This window comes from Oryzias melastigma, linkage group LG17 (assembly GCF_002922805.2).
Source record: "Oryzias melastigma strain HK-1 linkage group LG17, ASM292280v2, whole genome shotgun sequence".
Classification (NCBI taxonomy): Eukaryota; Metazoa; Chordata; class Actinopteri; order Beloniformes; family Adrianichthyidae; genus Oryzias; species Oryzias melastigma.
In genome coordinates this window covers 625,757-651,139 of record NC_050528.1, presented here as the reverse complement: position 1 = coordinate 651,139, position 25,383 = coordinate 625,757, and the positions used below count along the sequence as shown (strand labels likewise).

Sequence of the window (25,383 nt, the reverse complement as noted above, 5' to 3'; positions counted from 1 at the left end):
CCCGTCTCTGCGCACTCCCGCGCACGCGCCAAAGTCCCGTTTCCGCTCTAATCAGCTCTTTGGAGATCAAAGCTTTACTCCGCCGCGACACTTCGCGGGAAAACAAGAACATCTCGGGATTAAACAGAAATCTGACAGAAAAGTGTTTCTTCACACATCCGCCTCAAAAACAAGGAGCAGCGCACCTGCGCGCGCGCCTCCCGTTTCTCCCTTTCTTTCAAACATGTTCTCCAAACTGAGCATGCGCAGACGTCATCTGAGGTTGAACGCGGATGCAGCAGATGTTTAGAATGTCCTCAGATAATCAGATGTTTTCCATCATGGTTTGTTTGATAAATCCAGTTTTTCACCTGAAGGTAACAAACCTGCAGCTTAAAATCTGATCACAATTAAACTATTTACTCCGTTATTCACCTGAGTGACTCATCCAGGTGTTGTCCCTCCGAATAACGACTTTACCTTCAAATAAGTAGAATTTAAGTTAGTTTATTTTCTCAAATGTTTAACACTTTTGAAATTTCGTGTTTGCCTCATTAGAGTTGATCAGTGGATCATCTTCAGAGGCCTGGAGCTCCAAACACCAACTGCCCCCCCCACCTCCCCCAACGAGCAACATTAAGGTAGAAAATCTCTTTTTAGTCATTTAGCATCAAACTAAAGTGAAGGCCTCAATCGGATTAACAGGATGTGATTATCAGTATGATTTATGAGAATGTCTTAGTCTAGTTTCTTGTTTCGCTCATTTGTGTTTTCTAGGAGCAGATGTTATTATCAGATGAATTTCTTGTCTGTTTCTGATCGTTCAAGCCTTTTTTCCTCTTTTTCTTTTGAAATATTATTTGAGCTGGCATGAACTATGAACAAACTTCTCTCAAACTAACAAACTCCACTTATTCAAAACTAGCAGGAAGACAGAACGAATCACGTTCAAGTTAAACATTTTTACATATTTATGAGCGCCATTTACCACAAAGAAATCAGCCGGTCCGGAAACAGGATTCAGGCGCAGCAGAGTCTCTCACTTAGACCAGGATTTGACATGTAAAATACAGCGAGGCTCATTTTAGCTCTGATTGGATTTTGGTTTGTAAGATTTCCAAATTTCCTTCTCCACAACCAATAAAATAAACGTTTTTTTAAATGATCCCATGTGACAAAGTGTGTCATTTATTTTGAAAGGAAGTCGTTTAAACATCTTTTAAGAATGATAAACTCTTTCATATTTTGTCTTTTTTCTTTAAGTTTATGTGTTTAAAAAATCTCATTTACTTGGATCATAGTGACACGAATATAAATCTGTTTCATTTCTCTGAAGAGTGAAGTCGACTTTGAGGTCAAGAAGTCGACCTGAAAAAATGTCATCATAAGAACAGTCAAATCTTTATGTACAAGAGTAGTATTTCTACATATATTACAAATATTACAAATATATTTTAACTTCTTGACAGCACATGGCGGGTCTGTTTTCCAGTTTCTGGGGCAGTTGAGGGGGTCCAGCAGAGGGCGCTGTTTCAGGAGCGGCAGCGGCAGGAGGTGATGGACAGAACGCTGCGGATCTGCAGGTGAGGGCTGATGAAGGTGTGGCTCTCGTGACCTTCAGGGGCGCAGGAGGTGGACTGAGGCTCCGCCCACAGGGAGCAGCTGTCTGGATCCGACGGACGTCTGCAACACAGATCAGAACCAGGAGGACTCAAAGAGGGCCTGACGGGCCGTCAGCACCAAGCGGTCTCTGCTGTGACCTCTGACACTGACAGAGGCCTTTGGTCCAGAGAGAACGTCACCAGACACTTTAGTGACCATGAAGACGTTTATGAAATGTTGCTTTTAAATATCTGTAATGATTAAGTTTTAACACTGTTGTGATTTCCTGTTTAAAAATAATTGAATGTCCTTTCATGTTGACAGATTCCCGTTCTTTTCAAAATAAAATACATCAAATGTGGAGATCTTTGTTTACTTCAGTTTAAAATGGAATAAAACAAAGTTGATTACGATGACCTCGTGACCCTCATCCTTTTTCTCCTTTTACAATATGAACCCCATCGGTGTAGAATCTATAAATCCATAAATAGGATTATACACACAGAGGCAGTTTAGCTCTGGAGAGCAGCAGATCAGAACATGAACTCTAGAAGTGTTGGAACTTTTTACCATCATTTCTGTTCATTTTTGAGGAGCTGGAATCAGACCAGACCTCTTCACTGAGTGTCTGCTGTGGTACGAAAAGTTACTGGACAAATATAAGATCCCATTGCTGTAGAAATAGAAACATATTAATAATTCAAATGGATTGGCTTTCAAACCAGAGATCCAGAGTGGAGGGAAACAGAACCACATGTGGGTTCAGACCCCGTCTGCACTAAAGGGTTTTATAAACCGCATGAACGGAAAAGGTTCCAGTTCCAGTCAGTCCTACAGTAACAGTACATGGTGTGTAGACCTCCTGTACTCAAGAGTACTTCATACCACTGAACAGTTGCATTCCCTGTGATAAGGCTCGTGTGCTGAAGAGGCTGAAGCTTTTGGCTGGAAATGCAAAAACTGTTTCCAAAATGTAAAATTTACTAAAAGACTAGAAATCTCTTTAAAGAACTATTAAGGAGCGCTGAAGTTGACCTAAAATTATGAAAAAATTTGTGGTAAAATTGCTTAAAAATCCCTAATAAATAACAATCGTGGAAAAATATTTAGTGTGTTGCTTAAATATGAGCTAAACTCTAAAACAGCCTGAAAATCATCAGTAAACTAAATTAACCAAAACCGTTAGCCTGTTGCTAAAATAGAAGCTAAACTTTAAATCAGCCTAAAAAAACCTCAGAAGATAAAATTAGTTACAAATGTTAGCATGTTGCTAAAATATTAACTGAATTCAAAATAAAAAACATAATGACTCCAAAGGATGAAAACGTTTCCCATGAATATATTTAAAGGTTTGTAGTTGAAATCTTTAAATTTGAAGATTCATTTCCTATGAGGGATATTTCGCTCACATTCCCCAAACTATAAAGTTTATGAATTCCAAAAGTACAAGCAGTAACGTCCTGAACGAGCTGAGAAACGTAGAAAGCGGAGCAGGAGAATCCGGTCGGTGTGAATGTTACTATACAATAAATACTTCCTGTAAACAGCTTCAGCTTCAAACTTCTGCTTCTCTGAAAATCTGATCCTCCATGTGAGATTTGGCTCTGATGGAGATCATAAAGAGGACCGAGAGGATTCTGTCAGAACCGGACCGAGAGGATTCTATCAGAACCGGACCCAGATGATTCTGTCAGAACCGGACCGAGAGGATTCTGTCAGAACCGGACCGAGAGGATTCTATCAGAACCGGACCGAGAGGATTCTGTCAGAACCAGACCGAGAGGATTCTGTCAGAACCGGACCGAGAGGATTCTGTCAGAACCGGACCGCGATCGTCATCGGCTGCTGTCTGAACGCAGCGATCTCTGGAGGTTCTGAGGAGCATTTGGTCAGGACTTCAAACGGGACGTGCTGCTGGGGGTGTCGGAGCTCACAGGCAGGTGTGATGAGGGGGCGGGGTTCGTACTTACCTGAGAAGGCAGCGGCTTCCTGTGGAGCAGCGTCCCACACATCTGCCCACGTCTATTTCCTGAGGAGAATTAGCACAACACAGAATCAGCCTCAGCAGCTCACAAATATTGACCCAGTCGGGTCTGAGAGCAGCTGCTGGGTCACATGCTGGGGGGGGCTTTGGTTCAGCGGCCGACACCGTCTGTGTTTCCTCCTGGTCATCTCTGACCTCTGACCCGCAGACGAGGACGGAGAATGAACCGTTCACAGCCCCGGACTCGATGGAAAACAGTGAAAGTACGACTGAAAGATTTGGTTCAAAGCCCGTGGTAAGCATGGGGGGTGGGGGGGTGGGGGGGCTGATATCCCTTAAATGCTGTGATGGCCCCTCCCCCTGACCCAGGGGGCGGAGTCAGGAAGACAATTCAACATCAAACTTAAGACACAGACCTATGATATGATGAAAACAAGCTTTTCTTTGTACTTTGGGGGTTCAGAGGGAACCCCCCACCCCCCCATCTGACTCCCTGACCCCCCACAGTGGCGCTGGCTCAGTCCAGGCCCACTTTGGTTCTTCAGAACTTCAGTGGTTTAAACTGAAAACCAGAATTGAGTTTTTAAAGGGCTGTGAAGGTTCAGGTCAGGATGTCCTCAGGAGGAAGGTGGGGGGGCTGTCTGAGGAATGACCCCCCCCCCACCCACCACAGTCTGACACCCCCTGAGAGCCCCCTTCCTGCCTGCTGGATCACAAAGGAGTGTGAATGTGCCGTTCAGGTCTTCAGATCCACCATTCATGAGGGGTTTGGGGGGGGCTTCACTCACTCTCAGCTTCTCCTCTTTGACTCCGCCTTCATGGAGGACCAGCTCATAGTGATGCTCCACATGGGGGGTCCTGAAGCAGGTCTCCTTCAGATCACAGTCCACCACGGTCCGGACCAGCTCCACCTTGTTAGGAGTCTCCAGCAGGGCGGAGTCAAACCTGGAGGGGAGGCAGGAGAAACCCTCTGTGGAGGGAGACGGGACGGGGGGTGAGGAGGAGGAGGAGGAGGAGCAGACTGCTGCTCCAACACCTGAACCTCACCTGGGGAGCCCTTGGAGAGAGAGCACCCCCCCACGTCCAGCACAGCCTCGTGGGGGGTCTCGGCGTTGTAGGTCTTGAGCGCGGGCACGCGCATGCACTGACTCAGCCGGACCTCGCACTGACACTCCTGGATGACCTCCACCTCGCGCGGGCCCTCCAGCAGGAGCACGCGCTCCACGCGCACGCCCGCCGGCGCGCACGCCTGGTTCATCCCGCATGACGGCAGCAGGTGGTCCGGGGGAGGGGGTCCACGCGCCCTCCTCTGTTCACACACAGGGAAAGTGAACCCCCAGGTCACAGCGCCCCCCTGTGGCCGCAGCGGGAACGCTCAGAGGTCAGAGGTCGACTCACCTTCTTACTCCTCAGGAAGTCCAGGAGGGACCGGGACGGATCCTGCTGGCCTCGAGGTCGTGGAGGTCTTCCACAGTGAGACCTGCACAGACCCACGTCCACGCTGACCGGACCCCCGGAGATGTCTGTGGGGAGGGGGGGACATGAACATGCTGCCAAACAAACAAACAAACAAACAAACAAACCCTGGAAATAAAAGTAACAGTTTTCTCTTTCAAATCAAATAATTCTGTTTTCTTTGTGTTTTGTTGTCTGACTGTGTTTTGATCTTAGTTATTTTATCTGGTTTGGTTGATTTCTTTCAGCACCATCGGGGGGGAGGGGGGGGGGGTCAAACTCAATCACACAGAGGCCAAAATCCAAAACACACCTGAGGTCACGGGCCGAACACGATAAACATTTATTAAACACTCTAAAACTACATTTTAAAACGTTAAAACCGTAACTTTCAAACATAACTATGAACTAGATATATAACATTATCTGTGATAATGTGAATGCTGCAAACTGAATTTGGTCTGAAGATGATTACCAGCTAAAATGTTAGCTAAATGCTAAATTAGCCTAAAAAATCTTAGTAAATACCAAAATAGTCCAAAAAGGTAACAGAATGCTAATTTTTAAATCTTTAAAACTGTAACTTTTAAACATAATTATAAATAATAAAAAGGCAGGAATATTATTCCAGAATAAATCAACTTAAACCTTAAATAACTTTCAGTATTTTACTCTCTATAAAATATATTTTGTCAAAATTCTACAAGTTAGAAATGAGCTCAAGATAAGATCTGGTCATTAATAAGAATAAAATAAAATGATCTGGAGGGCCGGATCCGGCCCCCGGGCCGTGACTTTGACACGTGTTCTAAATGTTTTCTCAAAGTGAAATCATGATCTTTGTGACCCTCCTGGACCGGAGCCGTCAGTCTCACCTTGGCCGATGTGCAGGACGTGGCTCTGCCTCTTGCAGCACGCTCGCTGCGTGAAGAGGTTCCTGTGGTCGCCGGGTCTGCTCAGCACGCCGCTCACTGACAAACACAAGAAGACACGCACCAAAACGGACGAGTTTCAGTCTTTAACTTCAGCTCATTCTTCTAAAACAGAGGAACGAGCGCCTCCTTTGGCCTCCTTGTGTTTGATGACCTCAGCGGACGGACGCACTCACCGGTCAGGAGGAGGAGCACATGCTGCACCACATCCATGACTTGAGGCTTTCTCCTGCTGCAGCTCCTGAGGACGCTGATGCCCCGAAGCTTATATAGGACGCAGCTTCTGCCCCAAAGCCCCCCAAAGAGAGAGCTGATCACATTTCCATGCTGACAGCCCCTGAAGCCAGCAGCACTTCAAAGGAGAAGCGGCGTCTCCGTTTCTGCCCCAGAGGAACCTGGAGGTCTGCTGCTGGACCGGAGCTCCTGCTAATGAGGAGCTTAGAGCCCCGGAGCCGTGAAGCCTCGCTCGTTCAAAGGCCCCCGCCGCCTTTATCTCGGGGGGGGGACGGCGTTTAGCACCTCAGCTCAAAACACAACCGACCCAAACACACACAGGATCACCACCTTCACCCCTCCAGCACCTCCATGTTTATTCAGCCTCACTCCAAATGGCCAGACCTCCTCCAAACCCCACCTCCTCCCTCCCCACAAAGGAGGAGAAACACCATTGACTGTATAAGTAGGAACATATACAGTCAATGAGCTACACATGAAACTCTACAAAAACTTGGAGTCCTTTCAGGAATCTTCATCCAGAAGTTTTTCATTGAACGTTTGCTTCAGGATCTCGGATCTGAGTTCAAAGATCATCCGGGCTTCTCTTTGATGTGCTGATCTGATCTCCTCATTTCACTCAGATTAATCAGAGAGGATCAGAGAGACATCACACATCCAGATGAAAGAGACACCCCCCCATCCTGAAGCACCTTCTGGGGAAGATCAGAAAATGTCCCAGAGATTGATGGTGATCCTGCTAAAGTTCCACAAACGTGAGTTTCACTCTGGAGTTTTGTTTCCAGAGAACCGCAAGGCGACTTCATCAGGATCTCCTCAGGATCTCCTCAGGATCTCATCAAAGTTCTCCTAAAACTGATGTTTGAATAAAGACTTCACAGATCAGGATCATTAATAACTTTTATACACGTAAAAGAACAAATAAAGTGAAGCATTTATCCGAGCAAACAATCATTTCTCATAAATATTCAGTTTAAGCTTCATTTCCTGTCAGATCCACTGATCTTTAACATGTTTTTATTTGTTTTGTGACTAAAGTTTTCCTCCAGCACTCCTCCTTCACCTGAACTCCGTCTTTACCTCCATCCTCTGGTTGAGGCCTTCACCGGAGCTCTGCACGCGCTCAGTCGCTCCCTCTCAATTGGATTATATTCTGCTATTGTAACAGCAGAAGCAGATTATGGCGGTGAGACGGCCTCATATCCAGTCTGGAGGTGGTTGTTGAGCACGTGCTGGTGTTACCGTGGGCCGTCTGGGGTCACGCTCGCCGTCTGGGTCAGCCAGTCCTGATGGGACGGGCAGCGCCCCGGCACACCAGGCGCCAACACGCCAACACAGCTACACAGTGAACAGCTCTGATCAAATTCTTCACGTGTGTTCCTGAAAGCTGAAATTGTTGGTCAGAACTTTCATGTTCCTCAAGAGGAGTTTGCATTTCTGGCTGCAGATGCAGGTTTTTCCTCGTGACCTTCTTGACCTCTACAGGTGATTCTGCCCCATGCAGCTGTCTGCAAAGGTAATCCCATCAGCGCTCTGCTGGAGGAGCTGCATTAAGTGGTGCATTTGTGTCTGGGGACTAAAGTCACATCCAGAGATGTTCTGTCTGCATGGGAGGAGTCCACCCGGCAGGATTACATGTGCAGAGGCTGTGGATTATATTCCAGGAGAAGCAGAGACGGAGCAGAGAGGGAGCAGCTGCACACCGACTGGACGCTTCTCCACTCAAACCTGAGCATAGTTTCCTGATGCTCACACATGACTTTGAGCTGAAATGTCCAAATGTTCTGAAGGATCCACTTTCACTCAGATTTCTTTTGGTTCAAGTTCTTTTTTTCCCTGATTTTGTCAAACTTGTGAGAAGACTGACGGCTGGCGACAGGAAGGATGTACTGCACCAACAGAAACATCAACACAGAGAAGAGCAAGAGGAACATCACCGGGAAAACCTGTGAGTGGAGATGCATCCCTGCAGGCCTCTGCTCCCATCGGCGAGAGTTTTAATCTGTCACTTTCTGCTTTCAGGGGCTCGTTTGAAGACCACTCCATGGCCGGAGAGAAGCATCACTTTGGAAACCCAGAATGAAAACAGAAAGGAGTCAAAGACCAAGCCGTCCCAGGACGAGGAGGCGCTGCAGTGCACCGTTTTTGGGAAGGCCTTGTACAATCTGACGCATTCGGACAGGGTGATGGACGACCTGGTGTTCGGACGGCGGGTGGGCTTCTACGAGCTGAGAGGGGAGATCGGCTCCGGAAACTTCTCCCAGGTCAGGTTGGGAATTCATGACCTGACGAAAGGTGAGACTTTCCTTCACGCTTTTTATTTATCTCTGATCGTTCTTTGAGTCGCAGCTTGATGGGTCAGGTGGAGCACAGGGACAGTCCTGAGTCAAAGCAAAGACAGACGGGTCTGAGTTCACTCCATGAGCCCAAAACGTCCTAAAGTGCAGGAAAATCTGCTGACCGGGAATTTAGGGATATTTGGACAAATGAGTAACATCAATTTGCTGAAGTAAAAACTTCAAAAATGGGAATATCTTACAAAAACGAGGATTTGTTTTGAATGACAAGCTGTTCAAACACAATGCATTGTGGTCTATATTCACCAATCCAATGAGCATCGATGGTTTTCATCTTATATTTCAAAATATTTGAAGATTTTTTTCATTGTAGATTTGTATGGAGCTAAATTAGGGCCAATATTATCTGAAACTCAAATAAAACAAATTGAAAAAAATATTGGTGTTTGGCCAAAAACAATTTCAATTTCAGAACTTTCTTTTCTATTTCAAATCTGAAAATTTCAGCTACCAAACTTTTGGCCCCGTTGTGGCGCGTTGGGGCGGGGCTAACATGAAGGACCAATCACAACTGATGAAGGTGGTAACTTCAGTCCCGGTGCGTTCACTGACTCAGAGAACTGTGATAATTACATGAGGACGTTTTCTGTGCCTGTATTTAACACAAGACGGCGTTTTGAACGGGCTAGAACGGCGTTTTGGACGAGTGGTTTGTACGGATTAAAACTCTGATTTTTACACCTGTCCTGGGACAACTTCAGACTATGACAGGACAGACTAAACATCCATTTTCTGACCGTAATATCACAGTTCTCAGAGTCAGTGAACGCAGCGGGACTGAAGTTACCACCCTCATCCATTTTGTGTTAGCCCCGCCCCAACGCGCCACAACAGGGCCAAAGGTTTTGAAGTTTTTCAGATTCAAAAACGAAAAAAAAGATGTGAAATTGAAATTTTAAGTTTTGAAACCTAAAAAAAACAGAACACTTGAAGCTGAAAAAAATGAAGTTTAGAAAAGCAAAAAGTTTTGGACATTTCACATTTTTTTTGATAAATATTTTTTTTTCAATTTGTTTTATTTGAATTTTTTAAAATAATATTGGCCCCAATTTAGCTCCATAGATTTGGACACACTGACAAATTGGTGAATAAACAGAATTCCCAGCCAGTCTGCTTCAATGTGAAGTCAGCAGTTTCTGTGAGGAGAAAGAATAAATAAATCTGTAAAACTCTTCTGTCGATTCACACTCAACATCTCTCTGCAGTTCTACAGTAAATAACCGTTTTAAGACTCAGACCCTCCAAAAGAAATAGCTTTAGTTCAGACCTGAGCATGCAGGAAGAAGCTTTCATTCAATGTGTCTGATGTGAGATCGAGGCTTGAGACGAGTGCAGAAAGATGCTGACGTAAACCGTAGCCAGTCTGGGTCATTCCATATGTCAGAAGACGCGGTTAATCTCATCAACCAGCAGCCGTCTCAGCTGGAGAGCGATGCCGGTAAGCAGCTCTCCCGCTCTAATTCAGAGGCTTCATCTGCACGGACAGGAAGTCTGACCACTCCCGATCAACTAACCCACAGCTTCTGTGTGTGACAGAACGCGTGGCGGTGAAGGTCCTGGATAAGGAGCGGCTGGGCAAACCCCTGCACGCCCTCTGCGCCTCTGAAATCAGCTGCATGGTGAGGCTGTCCCACCCCAACGTGGTCCGCCTGTACGAGGTGGTGGAGACCTTCAAGAGGCTCTACCTGGTGATGGAGTACGCCAGCGGGGGGGAGCTGTTCACCCGCGTCAGCACTAAAGGACGCCTGTCGGACCTGGAGAGCAGACTGGTGTTCTGTCAGGTCCTGTCTGCGGTCAAGCACATGGTGAGCCCAAAGCATTCACATGAACGTCCTCCGCTCAGCTGCTGCAGCTGCTGGGTGACGGCTTGTCCTGGAGGAGCCGGAGCTGCTCGGAGCTGCAGAAACCTTCTCTGAGCAAAGACGGTGCTTCTTATCTGTGAGAGACGGTTCAGCGGTGGAGGTTCTCGTCTTCAGAGGGCTCTGCTGAACATTCTGACTTCAAAGTTAAAGTCCCATTCGTTGTCACGCACCTACGTGTGAGACGTCTGGGTCCCATTTTTTGAGTCTTAGGTATGACTCAGTCAGGATTTGAACTCATGACCTTCCAGTCTCAGAGTGGACACTCTACCACAGGGTCACTGAGCTCAGGTGTTCTTTTCTGCAGCTCCAGTCCAGCTGCTCAGCTACGATCACACCAGCCACATCAAAAAACCATTAAACGCCGTTCTTCTCATAGTGTTCACACTGAGCGAGTAGGGAGGGGCTTCCTCTTCTTTTTCTGACATTTACGAGCTCATGTCTGCCACCTACAGTTGGGAGAGTCTTGGTGTGAGATGTCAAAGGACATACAGCTAAAACTACATTTCTAAAACTTTAAAAACAGCAACTTTTTAACATAAACATTGGAATATTATTCCAGAATAAATCAACTTAAACCTTAAAGAACTTTCAATATTTTACTCTTCATGAAAATATATTTTGTCAAAATGATACAAGTTAGAAATGAGCTCAAGATAACATCGGGTCATTAATAACAATTAAATAAAATGATATGGAGGGCCGGATCCGGCCCCCGGGCCTTGACTTTGACACATGTGATATACTGTAAATCTGGTGAGACTTTGCTCCAGACATTGTCTTTCACAGCTCTATTCCGATGAACGAAAGACTCAGTGTTGTAGAATTCCAACCAAATAAATCGTTGATTTCTCCTTCCTTCAAACGGTTGATACTTCCATGACCTAAAAAAGACACTATCCATCCAGCACTACCAAACCCAAGTCCCTGATTGGTCAAAATTCAACTGGTGTGACCAGCCCCGGCCCTGGGATGCATGTGTCAAAGTCAAGACCCGGGGGGCCTAATCCGGAATCCGGGTAATTCAATCCGGCCCTCCAGATCATTTTATTTTATTGTTATTAATGACCCGATGTTATCTTGCACTTATTTCTAACTTGTATAATTTTGACAAAATATATTTTAAGTTATTGAAGGTTTAAGTTGATCTATTCTGGAATAATATTCCTGCCTTTTTATTATTCAGAATATGTTAAAAAGTTACAGTTTTAAAGTTTTAAAAATGTCGTTTTAAAATGTTTTAAATGTTTTTCCTGTTCGACCTGCGACCTAAGGTGTGTTTTGGATTTTGGCCTCTTGTGAGATTGAGTTTGACATCGTCTTGCCTCAGGCTAACTGTGATTGTAATTCGGCGCCCCCTCCAGCAGATGGCGCCATAAATGGCCTCCTAGCTCGCCTATTCGCAGGGCCGGCTCTGGGTTTGACGCTAACAGTCGTGCGATTTGAAAGTAGAGCCTGAAAAGACTTAAAAACTTTGCAGTGACCGGTGAGTTCGGATTGTGGAAGTCTGACAGGACGTCTCCTGTGACGAGTTCACTAGAACGTGTTTCTGAGGTCGGTGTGAACGTAGCACGACGCTCATCTTTACATGCAGAACCGGTCCTGGTCTTCAGTGAGCTCTGCAGCAGCTGAACTCTCCAATCTCTCTTTCTGCTTCAGCTGTTAGAACGCTTCACAGCTTCATTCTGTCCAAGCTCCACATGTTTCCTAAACCCTCTCTCTTCTCTCTGCTTCCAGCATGATAACAATATCGTCCACAGGGACCTGAAGGCAGAGAACGTCTTCTACACCAGCAGCTTCTGCATCAAAGTGGGGGACTTTGGTTTTAGCGCCTCCTGCTGCTCCACCGACGTCCTCCACACCTTCTGCGGCTCGCCACCGTACGCCGCTCCGGAGCTCTTCAAGAATAAGGGCTACATCGGGCAGTACGCGGACATGTGGGCTCTGGGGGTCCTGCTGTACTTCATGGTGACGGCTGCCACGCCCTTCAAAGGCTCCAACACCAACCGGCTGAAGTGCTGCATCCTGCAGGGCTCCTACTCCATCCCCGACTACGTTCCTGCAGCCTGCCAGGAGATCATCAAGGGCCTCCTGAGGCCGGTCCCCGTCGACCGCTACACCACAGCACAGGTCATGAAGAGCAACTGGATGAAGGGCATGGAGTACCCCCAGCCCTACCCCCCCTACAGGCCCACACCCTCTCACCTGGCCGACCCCGACTGCATCCTCACCTCAGATGAGCGACACGTCAAGGCGGTCCTGGAGGACATCGGAATCAGCGATTCTCATCTTCTCAGCAACCTGGATGTGAGGAGTCCCATCACCGGGACCTACCGGATCCTGCTCCATCGCATCCAGAGGCGGAGCTCCGTGGAGGCTGCCAGCTACGGCCACGCCTTCCTCAGGGAGCCCCTCCGGCGGAGGGCGGGCTCGGATGGGCTGCTGCTGAAGCGCCACTCTGTGGTCTGTGTCCTCATGTAGTCCTGGAGGTCAGGAAGCGGAGCGGCTTCTGTGACGGTGAGAAACGTGCACGGCGTCAGAGGAACGCCCATCTGAGGAGGTTCGCTGAGGGAGACCCTCAGTGGAGGTTTTCTGTCTCCATCCTCAGCTGAGCGGATGTAGGCGTCGCACGCCATGCTCATCCCCGTGCACATCCCCGTGCACATCCTCGTGCATCCATGACCACACTTGGCACCGCTTTATGCTGCAGGTCAATGATGTTGGCGTGCGAGCCTCTTAAGAAGCCACGGAGCGTGGCAGGAGGTTCCAGAGGTTTGCTCACAGATTTTATCTTTGGGATGGAAATATTTAGGTCAAAGGAATGTTTTGATTTATCCGTCAGTGAATTGAGACCCAGGAATGGAAATGCTGATTCAATAACAAAAGCTTTTCATTCAAAAAGACTCAGTAGAGTAAAACAAGAGAGAAGACATTTAATGACTGAACTCAGGGAGATAGAGGTGCTGTCCTGCTGGAGAGTGTAATCGTGTCACTTTGATTAGCAGCTCTGATGCTGATGGCAACAGAAAGTGAGCGGTCTGCTGTAAAGCTGGATGTCTGTTCATGTCATCGACCCAATAAAAGACTTTTATGGTGTGAAACATTCTGACATTTATCTGCTCTGTATTTTCATGCTGGACTTCCTTCAAAGTTACTGATTGATGTCAGCTGTGGTAAAAATTAGATTTATTATTATTAAAGCTGCAGCCTCAAAGAAACATCAAACTCTGTGTTCAAAGGACCAAAACGTTCCCTTTAGGTTGAGCTGCGATTGACCCCCAGTCGGGGGCACTCCATAGGACCCATCATCTGGGTCCATATGACCCATCATGTGGGCTAACCTGACCCAACATCTGGGTCCATATGACCCATCATCTGGGTTAACCTGACCCAACATCTGGGTCCATATGACCCATCATCTGGGTTAACCTGACCCAACATCTGAGTCCATATGACCCATCATCATGTGGGACCTGTATTTGAAATGCTGCAGCTCTTATTCTCATGCATCACATTCTCACTCCTCTCTCACATGGGGTGGTGTCCCCCCCCCCCATCCCTTTTTGATGTTTTGGTTTGTCCCACAGCTTGTGGTTTGTCAACATCCATCCGGGATGCGGACCAGAACCGGTCTGAGAACCGCTCGGTACCAGGCTGCAGACAGGAAAAGAATGCTAACTTAATTATTTTTGTTTTTTTAATTTTCTAATTCTGAATTAAGTTTTATTCTTCTTTTTGTCACGTGACATAAAGTGGATGCTAGCTCGGAGCGCTAGCTAAGTTAAGCTAAAGGTTAATAAAGGCCAAACAAAGTGACATGTTTGGAGAGTTTGTTTGTTTGAGTTTGTTCTCATGTTTAGTATTCTACTTTGAAAATACCCGTTGTTGACGGTTGAGTCCTTTTGTTTTTGCTTTATTTATTCTTTAAATCTCAAATAAAGTTTAAAGCAGCTACAAACATTTCAAAGAGAATGAAGATTCAGATGAAGTAGCCGACCTGCTGAAGATGTTTCTGAACTGAAGAAACTTGTCTAATGGATCAAAACGTTCAGCATGTTAAGGATATTAATGTTACTGAAGTTTTCTGGGCAATTCTAGAGTAAGCTATATTTAGCAACATGCTAACGTTTTTGCCTAATTTGGCATCTAATTAGATTTTTAATGCTAATTTTGAGTTTAGTGCATGTTTTAGCAACAAGCTAACGTTTTTTTTTTTTTTTTTTTTTTTGCTAATTTGGCATCTGCTGAGATTTTTTTAGCTAATTTTGAGGTAAGCTAGTATTATAGTATGCATAAGTGTGTGTAAACTGTAGTTGTATCGTGTACATTTTGACTAGTTTATATGTGAAGACTATTTTAGCGAACATGTATGTTTGTAACTGCTGAGTGTGTAGACAGGCCCCGCCCATTCCAGATTGTTATTTAGACCTGGGTGTTATATGATGTTACCCCCTTCTGTTAGCATGTAGTTTTCTCCTTTTCTCTCTAAACTCCCCTCCTTTACCTTTGTTTTGTGCCAAACACCCCCCACCTCCTTCTTCTTCTTTTCCGTCTGGTCCAACAACAACAAAAAGAGATTCAAACATAATCAATATAAGTAAAGTTTTGTATAAAATACAAAATACAGATATACACTTTGCATGAACATTAATCCTGCTGTAACAGTAAAATCTGTCTAACACTAGAGGCTCTCAGCTCGTATCTGATTACTCAGCTGTTGGACAGGACAAGTTAAAAAGAAAAGCTAGTGTTAGCTTTTGGGGGTATTTCAGCACCTACTGAGGTTTCTTTGGGGCCTATTTTGAATTAAGGTAATAGTTCGGTATCTACTGAGGTTTTGGACTGATTCCAAGTTCATACTTTTAATGCATTATTAGATTTTTGCCATTTTTTTATATTTTTCAAGAATTTCTTCAAATTCTTTGTGCGCTTTCTGATATTTGTGCACTTTAACATTATGCAAATAGCTTTAGCATTTTAAACAAATCCCTTCCGCTATTGCAGTAAATTTCTTCAGCAAACAGCTTCAGTATCTTCAGCGACCACAATCTGCCAAAAGCATTTAAGAAAAAGCAGTCGACAACAAGCATTCGACAAAAAGCATTCACACTTGAAATGTTTGCTAACTGGACCTCTTTAATGTTAGCCAAAGACCGCTGCTTTAAGACACGGAGACGCCGCTGGTTCTTGTGTTAATCATTTACTCTTTTGCTTTCATTTTTTTATCTTAACTGATAAAGCTCAGCTCTCCCTTTCTGAAAAAGTAGATTGAAACATTTTCATCAGAAATGTTTTGATTAAAAACAAGAAGAAATGAAATGTTGGCACAGAAATCTATTTGAGTGCATTTATCAGTCATTTCAGGTGTCGATCAGTTTCCTCTGCAGGTAATGTCTTGGTTATTATCTTGTATTTGTTGAGTCGTCTATCACTGTTGCCCTTGAGCAGTTTGGCAGCGTGTTGAAACCCTTCCCTGGTGGAGAAACCATTCTTTGGTTCACGTGTTCACATCTGCAGAGGAGCTGGCAGATCTTCCAGAAGGTGTCAAAACTTTTCCTTTCATCAACAAATAGGAGCCATCCATCTCCCAACAGAGACACTCTCCTCGCTCCGCCTGGCTGCAGCAGAAGCGTCTGCGCAGTCATCAATCTCCACGCAGGCTGGAGTCAGGCTGGCATGGAGATCTTATCTCCTGCAAGTCCAAGCAGTCAGAGAGGAGGAGATGTAACCGAAGGAGCAGCTTTTTATGCTCTGATCAAAACTTTTCTGCTCCAAAAACGGAGAATGAGTCACTTTCAGCTCCAACCACAGCTCAGCTTTTATTACTGCAGGATCTCTCAGCTCAAAGGTCTTTGAAGGTGGAGCTAGTTACACTTCCAGCCAGGATTTTGTTTTCTTTGGATTCTTGTTCGAAGACTAAAAGTGTGCTGTTGAAACGTTAATTAGTTTTAATAAGTTAAAACAAACCATAAAACTCAGATTTATGTATAAAGACACTTTATTGTTCTGGTTACATTTTGTTATAAATCCTGTATACAAAATATGTGAAAGCCGTTCAAATAAAAGACACTGAAGAGAGAACATCTTCTATTCTGTGACACGTCAGCTGCACCTCAACAGGGTCATCACACGAGAATCAGAAAGCTTATTCATGATCAGATTCTGGCACATGAAAGCAGCCATGTGGTTATGTGAGCTTCAGAAGTCCGGAACAAAGTTCTGCCGGACTCTGGACCAGCGTCTGACCTCTTTTATTGCAGAGTGAAAGCAAAAGCAGCCCCCCCATAAAACAAGAACAAACGGCCCGTTGCTCAATCCTCAGATAGTGAGGCTTGATGGATGAGCGGCGGCTGCAGTAAACCTTCACCCTCAGCCTTTTCTTTGAAGTGGGCGGGGCTGTAAAGATCAAAGACATCCAAACATCAGCCGACACTTTTTTAGTTAATCTTTCCTTCGTGGATCACGGAACGTTACCTTCTTGTAGTATTTGGGGTTCTGTTTGGCTTTCTTGGCGTCGATGCTCTCCACCAGTCTCAAGGCCCACGAGTCGCTGGGGTTCGCACAAATCATCCGACCCCTCTTCATGATGAAGCTGCAACCAAACGTTCCAGTTAGCAACAACGTCCTCGACCAGGAAGCAGTTTGAGGAAACGGACGTTCGGCTTCGAGCACTCACATGAGAGCTGCAATGTTGCAGCTTCCGTCTGCCTTCTGGACCTTGTAACTTACTGCATGTTTCTGAGCGCCACGGCTCATTTTTCTGACGTACTTCAGACAGCAGTCATCGTAGGAGACTGAAAGAGCAGACGGTCAGAGAAACGTCATCAACAAACACAGAAGACAAGAAGAATCTGTGAATCTTGACTGCAAAGCTTCCAAACAAACCATAAATACCCTCCCCGACCTGGTTTTATCTTTCTCCTCTTCACCGCATAGAGATAGTTCAGACGAGATGTCTTACCTTGAGCTGCTGCAAGATAGACGCAGCACAGGAGGAGCAGCAGGAACAGCGCGTGGAACCTCATGGTTCAATCTGCAGGAAGACGTGAACAATTTCAGAACATGAGCGGGGTTCATCACCTGCCCCTCACCTGCCCCTCATCTGCCCCTCACCTGCCCCTCACCTGCCCCTCATCTGCCCCTCACCTGCCCCTCACCTTCTCAGACACTCCACAGAGAAAAAACAGGCAGACGTTTTTACCCCAGTGGCAAATTTTCCTTAAATAGGGATAATCTGCCACTGGGGTAAGAGAGATGTTCTACCACAAATTCTTAATTCAAGACAAAGGTTCTGGTGTCTAAGACATGTTTTCTCAAACTATGGTTATTTTACTTTTGAAAAACTTTCTTGAAATTCAGAAATTAGTCTGTTTTCTTGAAACAAATGTCTTTTTACTTCATGAAGATTCAGTTTTTTCAGTGCCGTTTGTCTTTCTCTCAAACCCTGAACCGCCTGAGCTTCAATTAAGAATCATTTTCAGCTGCTGAACTCATAAACATGCAGACTAAGTTGTTTTAATTTTAGCTAAACCCAACTTTCTATATTATGCTTTAAAAATGCATTCAGTCTGCTCTGATCCCAAAGCCATGTGTAGGGCGGCATACCTCCAGTCGTGGTGCAGAGGGCTGGATCTCAGTCCATGTGTCTGCGGGGCTTCAGGCAGCTCGCTCTTATATAGTGCAGCACCTCAGCAGGATCATATTTCCATAAACGGGCTCACCTTTGCACCTGGGCTCATCTTTCCTTTCTGCTTCAAAGTTTTGATTGAACTCAAAGCTGATCTTCAGCGTCTGCAGCAGAAGAACTTTGTGTTCTAAAGAACCAAATGAAATGAGTCGTGTGTTCACACACAGAGGCTGCAGCAGAGGACGAAGAAAAGCCTCCGAGTTTTTATGTTTTAATTGTGCAATCATGGTTTGAGGAGACGATAACGTGAGATCTTTGTGTTTTTGCAAGTCAGCAGAAAAGCCGAGCTTTATGGAGCTCCGTTTAGAGGCTGTAACTGGAGATGATCCACACAGAAGCCGTAACTTTTCATCTGCTTTGCACCTTTCAGGCTCAGTCCTCATTTATGTTAGCAGGAATAAAGCTAAAAGCTGTGCAGACAGAGCCGCTGCTCCTCGATGAATCTAAGAATCAACCTTTTGTTCTGAATGATGACAAACGTTGGAGGAGCCCAGCCAAACCGCTTCAGGCTCCGGCTGGAACCAAAGTGACAGAATCTGGATTTATTGTTCAGAAACGACTTCTCAGGAAACGTTCTGAGGGAGGCCTATTGAAACACGCCACTCTGAACATAGACGAATTGATTTCTGAGGCCTCGGCAGCACGACCACCTCAGACGCTGTAGACGTTCTTCCTCAGCAAACAGAAACGAGGAACTGCAGGTCATGAGGGACGCCATTTTTACAGAAGATAAAAGGAAGGAGTGAAGAACTGTGAATGCAGGAAAAGATAGAGAAAGAGATGAAGGAACATCTTAGGAGGTGGAGGAAAATCCAAAGGTGGAGGAATATCTAGAGGTGGAGGAACATGTTAAAGGTGGAGGAACATCTTGTGGTGAATGAACATCTAAAGAGGTTAAAAAATCTACAAGAAGGGGAACATCTAGAGAGATGGAGGACATCAAAAAAGATGGGGGAACATCCTGAAGTGGAGGAACATCTAGAGGTGGAGACATATCTAAAAAGGTTGGGGATCATCTGTGGCTCTGATGCAGAGACAGGAGATAGAGCTGGAGGAAGTAGAGATGAAGATGTTGAGCTTTTCTTTGGGAGGAACCAGGATGGATCCATCAGAGGATTAGATTCTGGTAGATGTTCTGGAGATCAATGCAGATGGAGATGTTGGGACAGTTTGAGGGATGGAACAATGATGATGTTGGTTACAGGATGCTGAGGTTTGAGATAGCAGGAAAGAGGAGGAAGACTGAAGAGGAGGTTCATGGATGTGAAGGAGAACATGTGTAAGGAGGATCCAGAGGAGAGATGGAGGTTCACTGAAGGGAGCAGCTAAAGACAAAGCAGAACCACAAACATGGGAAGAAGCATCTCCAGATCCAGAAGATGCAGCTCTTCCCGTTGGAACCTGACAACAGCGGGAAGTTTTGTTTTGAGAGGATCCAGCTCTTTCTTTTCTTGGAGGACACTTGATCTTGCAGCTCATGTTTGTGTTTTTTGCTGGTGTCAACACAATCTGCCAGATGTCAGTGGAGCAGCGCGTTGGAGTTGTTTCACTTTCTGCGCCGTCGTGGTTCAGAGACGAGCCGCGTACAGACTGAAAACACTCTGTTCAAGTTCTCTCAGACGATGGTGGGAATCCATAACAAACATCTGACAGACTGGGTTTGACATGATTTATTCACTTGTTGCTTCAGCTTCATGCAGCTCTGGTCTTGTTCCGTGTGTGACTAACCACAGCCACGATGAAGAGAACGTTTATTGGCAACAAAACCTGCATCCTCTCTTGAACAACAAAAATTAAAACTGTCAGTGAAAATCCCCAATCTTGGCCTACATCTCTGAAAAATCCCAAAGGATTAATTTTGTCAGAAAACAACGGTCCGCCGCCAAGAAGACGGGCCGTGTGAAGACGCTTTGTGTTGCCATCAGCTCTCTTTTCAGACAGAATGAAGGAGAGTTTTGTGTGTTTGGATCATCAGACCAGGAGAGAGCTGCAGACGGAATGAAGGATTTCAGAACTGTGACCTGTACTCGTGAGTTGGATGGCCTACTTTGATGAGTCACGCTGGAACACATATATCTGAATAGGGCAGGTGGCACAGTGGTAGAGTGGTTTTCGCTCTCACCTCAGTGGGAATACCCTGGTCCAAATCCCAGCTGGGTAATTTCTGTGGGGACTTTGCTTGTTCTCTACATATGTGGTGGAACTGACCAGTGACCTGTTCAAGGTGTACCCCACCTTCACCCTAAAGTAGCTGGATAGGCTCCAGCAACGTGGTGACCCTAAAAGGGATCACGGATGAGTTGTGGGCCACTTGAGTGTGGGTCTTCAGCAGAGGCCTGTTGGACCTTATTCTCTCTGCTCCCAGGATATTTCCTGTGACCGGAGCAGGAGCTTTGTTCACATAGCTGGCAGTAAGTCAGACCTGTTCCCGGTGCATGTTGGACTCCGGCTGCCCTTTATCACCGGTTCTGTTCATAGTCTTTATGGACAGGATTTCTAGGCGCAGTCAGGGGCCGGAGGGGATCTGGTTTGGGGACCACAGGATTTCCTCTCTGCTCTTTGCAGATGATGTTGTCCTGTTGGCTCCATCGAACCGGGACCTCCAGGATGTATTGGAGCGGTTTGTAGCCGAGTGTGAAGCGGCTGGGATGAAGGTCAGCACCGCTAAGTCTGAGGCCATGGTTCTCAACCGGAGAAAGGTAGTTTGTCCTCTCTGGGTGGGTGGAGTCTCCAGCCTCAGGGGGAGGAGTTTAAATATCTTGTTCACGAGTGAAGGAAGATCAGAGTGTGAGATCGATAGGCGGATTGGAGCGGCGTCAGCCATTTTTCGGTCGCTGCACCGGTTTGTTGTGGTGAAAAGAGAGCTGAGCCAGAAAGCAAAGCTCTCAATTTACTGATTGATCTTTGTTCCAGTACTCACCTATGGTCATGAGCTCTGGATCATGACTGAAAGAATGAGATCCCGACTACAAGCGGCTTAAATGAGTTTCCCTGGAGGGTGTCTTAGAGAAAGGGGGAGAAGCTCAGTCACCCGGAGAGAGCTCGCCGCTTCTCCTCCACTTCCAGAGGAGCCAGTTGAGGTGACTCGGACATTTGGTCCGGATGTCTCCTGGACACCTCCCTGGAGAGGTGTTCCGGGCATGTCCCACTGGGTCCCCAGGACACGCTGGAGAGACTATATTTCTCGGCTGGTCTGGGAACACCTCGGGTTCCCCCCAGAGGAGCTGGAGGAAGTGGCCGGGGAGAGGGAAGTCTGAACATCTTTGCTTAGACTGCTGCCCCCGCGACCTGATCCCAGGTGAGAGGAAGAACATGGATGGATGGATGGATGGAGGGCGACACAGGTAAGGATGAGGTAGAACAAGGGTCTAGACTCCAGGCCTCAAGGACCAATATCCTGTTGGTTTTCCAGAAATCCTGACTTATCTGCTGCTGATTACCTGGATCAGGTGTGTTTGACCAATAAGGAGCTTCAAAGGCAGGTTGATTGGAAAACATTTAGGACACCGGCCCTCGAGGCCTGGAGTTTGACACCTGTGAGGTAGAACATAGTCAGGAAACAGGCAGGCAAAAGGAAAAACGCTCAGACTGAATACACAGAGTAACAATCAAGACTTCGCAGGGAGCAGAGAGAGGAGCAGGAACATGTGCAGCACTGATGATGATGAAGAACAGCTGGTGGTGGCTGGTGCATGATGGGAATCGGAGCACAAGAGGATGACAGATGCAGTTCGTGCTCAGGTGAGGGCTCCCTCTGGTGGTCGGAGGAGGACATGACTGGCTGGGTCCTGACAGCTGTGATCTGCCTCATGGCCAGGATTCCCTTCAGATCTCAGATGGACTTTCCTGGTTAAATCATGGATAACTAGCTTGTGGAGGACATTTTTAACGAAAAAAAAGATCGGAATTACATTTCTGAGTTTTTCTTTATAAGATTGTTGTGAATCAGATGCAGATGTAAAACCTGCTGTTTTGAAAATTCGCTCCCTGCTCCGCCCCCTTCTGATGCAGACAGATAGATCCATGAACCTCTTTGATTTCCTGGTCTGAGCTGGAATCTGGATCAGAACCGTACGGCTGGATAGAAACAATGTTGCTGCCATTTTTGTTGCATCGCTAATTTTAGGTTGGAGGTCCCGCCCACAAGTCATAGGTGAATTTCTAATGAAGTCCTGCCACTCTGCAGAAACTACATCCTATCACAACAGGTTTTTTTTGTTGTTTTTTTAAATTATGGCTAAAACATCATCATCATCATCATCATCATCATTCTGAACACATTGGAAACAGATCAAACGGGTATCAAAGTGGGACTTTACGTTAAATATGTGGTTTGTTAAACAATCCTGTTTTTGAGTTTGTTTGTCACTAATAAGACTTTTTTAACTCTTTATGATGTTTAATCTGTATTTTGACGTCAATAAACAAATTCCAGATTGTTTCTTCCTAATCCACCTCTTTTTGATCTCATTATTCAGCAAAGTTTAGGCTGTTTTTGTCTCCAGACACACAGATGGTTTTCATTTTCTAATAGAGTGAATTGCTGTCAGCACTTTACTGTTGTTTATCTCAGGACCATAATCTGTTCCAGAGCAGCTTCACCTGCCACAAGGTGAACTCCCTTTCCATCAGTACCAGTCTTAAGTCAGACCTGAAGTCACCTCGCTAAGCCACTTATCCTGCATGGTGCAACAGACCCCTGAAGTCCAGTATCCTCACAAAATTCAATTAATTCCTCTGATCCATGTGCTACATCCACTTACTCCTGAGGGTTTGGGGGGCCAGGAGCTTATTTGAACAGAGGCAGAGCCCCCCCCAGCCCGGCCCAGCAGGCTGTCATTAATCACAGCAACATGTCCGGACAGCTGAGCAAACACAGGAGGAGGCTGGGGGGGTCTGGAGGAGCTGTCTCACGGAGGAAGCAGGGTCCTATCGTGATGTTTCTGTTGGTACTCGGTGATAATAACTGTAACTGGGGATGGGTCTGTTCTGTCTGGGATCTCTCCACAGGCCCGCAGAATGAAACTTGCTAGATTTCCTATGAGGGGGCGTTGTGATCGCATCATGTGTTTGTTTCCACCCATAAGTTTCATCTTCAGGTATCTGTTTCAATACTGTGAGGAACAGAAAGAGGAGCTCTGAAGTTCAGAATCATTTCACAGAAGCGAATGTCTGGTTTCAGAGCTAATGGTCCTGGCCCCGCACCAATGAGACTGTGTTCATTATGTAACGAGGATGTAAAAGGGCCGTGGCTTCACTAATGGAGGGAGAAAAAGAGAAACTGTTACGGTTTGAAGAACAAGCCAAGCTTTCCTGACAAGTGAGGCCGCTCTGCAGCAGACCTCCCAAACACATGCAGCAGCTTGTCTGCGTTCAGCCTGAGGAACTTCATGAATTCATCTGTCAGGATTTCTGTTCACTTCTGGTGAAGTTGCACAAGAGAAATGCTACATCAACCTTTTCTTTACCAAGTCTGCCGTCAAACTAAAAGGCTGCTTTTTACATTTTTGCTCTTTATTTGTTAAGGACTTTGGCACTTTGGAATTGTGTTGATGATAGATTTAGGTTTTTTGACAGAAATAAAGACAGAGGTGAAAAGTAAGTAAAGGAAATGAGAACAAGAGCCACACTAATCCTTCAAAGTATTACAAAACAACAGACGGGGTTGAGTCAAAGTGCTGTGGAAATATTTATGTGAAAAGAATCGAGTTTTAAAGATTTCATGCTCTACATAAACGGTGTTTTCATGGATTTAGGTCAGCACTGGGGTCACGTGGATCTACCTAAGGCGAGGCTGCCCTCTAGTGGCTGAAAAGGAAAATGTCACATTTCAGTCACTGCACTGCAGAAATACTATTTTACTCCTTTTATTTTGTGAAACTTTGGATTTGCTTCTTGTTTGTGCTCTGTCTGTAAATGTTTTCCAGAGTCATTTATCTTACATTAAATCCCTTTTCCCATCATATTTTTGCTCATTTATTTCCTCTGCTGTGTGAATGTTACCCTACATCAGGGGTCTGCAACTTGTCGCTCCGGAGCCTCTTGTGGCTCTTTTATCCCTTGGAGGTTCTTTAGCTTTAAAGAAAAATGCTAATGATTGAATCCATAATAGGTTATTCAAGGTCTCATTTCTGCTTAGATTTTTAACATGTCAAACAATTAAGGAAAAAAATTTAATTTACTGTCAGAAATTCTGTACAAATGTATATTACATTTGTATTTGTAATTTAAAGTTAGTGAAACAAAAGTCTCCAAACCCTGTTTTATTTTGGTAAATGACACTAAAGTGGTTAAAGTTTTCAACAAATGTAGTTTAAACTGATTTAGAGTTGTGTGTTTTGGGCCTCACATCTTAGAGAATGACAATAAAGAGCTCAGTTTATCCTAAATGTTTTGAGTTTTCTTTAAATATATAGATTCTACTAAAATGTTTTTATATCTGAAAGTAAACGGGATAAAAGACAGTAGCACACCAAAATCCTAATGATAAAAACGATAAAATGAGACTTTGTGGCTCTTGTTGAGTTCTGGTCCGTTAGAAACTAGACCAAATGGCTCTTTTAGTGTTAAAAGTTGCAAACTCCTGTTCTAGATGGATGAAATCCAGGCAGAAACAGAAAGAATCCCAAAAGCAGCAGCATTATGTTTCTCATGATGGTTCAATTTAATAGCTAAAATTATGAAACAAAATATAAAAACCCTCTAATATAGGAACTCCCTAAAAAAGTAGGGCTGGGTTGATATAATCAATCTATATCGATCTAAACTTAATAGATCGATAATCGATCTGTAAAAGTAGAGATCGCTCTGACGCATAATGCTAAAGTCTGTTAGCTTGATGCTAACATTTAAAGGAATTTCCCATAGGACAGCTGAAATGAACACATTAATTTACTCACAGGCAGGAATTTTCCAAACTGTTTTAAGGAAATATTTTTAAAGTAACTATTTGTGGTCTAAAACAGTTTTTTGCTCATTCTTTCTTATTCTTCTGAAATAAGATGTAATCGCCACCTAGTGACCAAACTGAACCCCTCCAGGAGAAGCAGAACAATCGTTGGAGCTTCTCTGTTTGAGAATACATGTAACACTCTGATATTAATGATCTCATTATTATTTCACAGTATGTGAACTGGATCAGATTAATATAAATATCTTCAAAACATAATATATATTTCTAAACAAATGTGTCTAAATTTGTAAACTCAAGATTGAATTGAATCCAACTGAATGGAGAGGATCAAAAGAATAGAAAAACACTGGAATTGAATTGATTCCAGAAATTATTGGTGAC

General features: G+C 45.1%; 3 protein-coding genes across 6 annotated transcripts; 1 reads left to right on the top strand and 2 right to left on the bottom strand.

The window, feature by feature from the left end:
- Window positions 1–1,368: 1,368 nt before the first annotated feature.
- Window positions 1,369–10,343, bottom strand: im:7138239 (uncharacterized protein LOC497366 homolog). Of its 4 annotated transcripts, none has more exons than XM_036216519.1 (8): window positions 10,229–10,343; window positions 6,129–8,250; window positions 5,896–5,991; window positions 4,964–5,088; window positions 4,613–4,874; window positions 4,354–4,535; window positions 3,552–3,610; window positions 1,369–1,662 (listed from the first exon to the last, which is right to left on the bottom strand). In XM_036216519.1, exons 2-8 carry the CDS (start codon window positions 6,163–6,165, stop codon window positions 1,512–1,514), a joined length of 912 nt encoding a protein of 303 aa, XP_036072412.1. In that variant the 5' UTR covers window positions 6,166–8,250; window positions 10,229–10,343; the 3' UTR covers window positions 1,369–1,511. The 4 variants fall into 4 exon arrangements, with proteins under 4 accessions (XP_036072412.1, XP_024129517.1, XP_024129516.1 ...); XM_024273749.2 differs by having other exon boundaries at window positions 6,129–6,232; XM_024273748.2 differs by having other exon boundaries at window positions 6,129–6,235; window positions 10,229–10,342.
- Window positions 9,921–13,346, top strand: LOC112147724 (serine/threonine-protein kinase NIM1-like). The gene is made up of 3 exons (XM_036216242.1): window positions 9,921–9,981; window positions 10,080–10,348; window positions 12,140–13,346. Exons 1-3 carry the CDS (start codon window positions 9,921–9,923, stop codon window positions 12,881–12,883), a joined length of 1,074 nt encoding a protein of 357 aa, XP_036072135.1. The 3' UTR covers window positions 12,884–13,346.
- A 3,036-nt stretch (window positions 13,347–16,382) lies between these two features.
- Window positions 16,383–18,149, bottom strand: ccl25a (chemokine (C-C motif) ligand 25a). Its single transcript, XM_024274063.2, has 5 exons — window positions 18,008–18,149; window positions 17,364–17,435; window positions 17,079–17,196; window positions 16,877–16,994; window positions 16,383–16,798 (listed from the first exon to the last, which is right to left on the bottom strand). Exons 2-5 carry the CDS (start codon window positions 17,425–17,427, stop codon window positions 16,772–16,774), a joined length of 327 nt encoding a protein of 108 aa, XP_024129831.1. The 5' UTR covers window positions 17,428–17,435; window positions 18,008–18,149; the 3' UTR covers window positions 16,383–16,771.
- Between the last annotated feature and the right edge of the window lie 7,234 nt (window positions 18,150–25,383).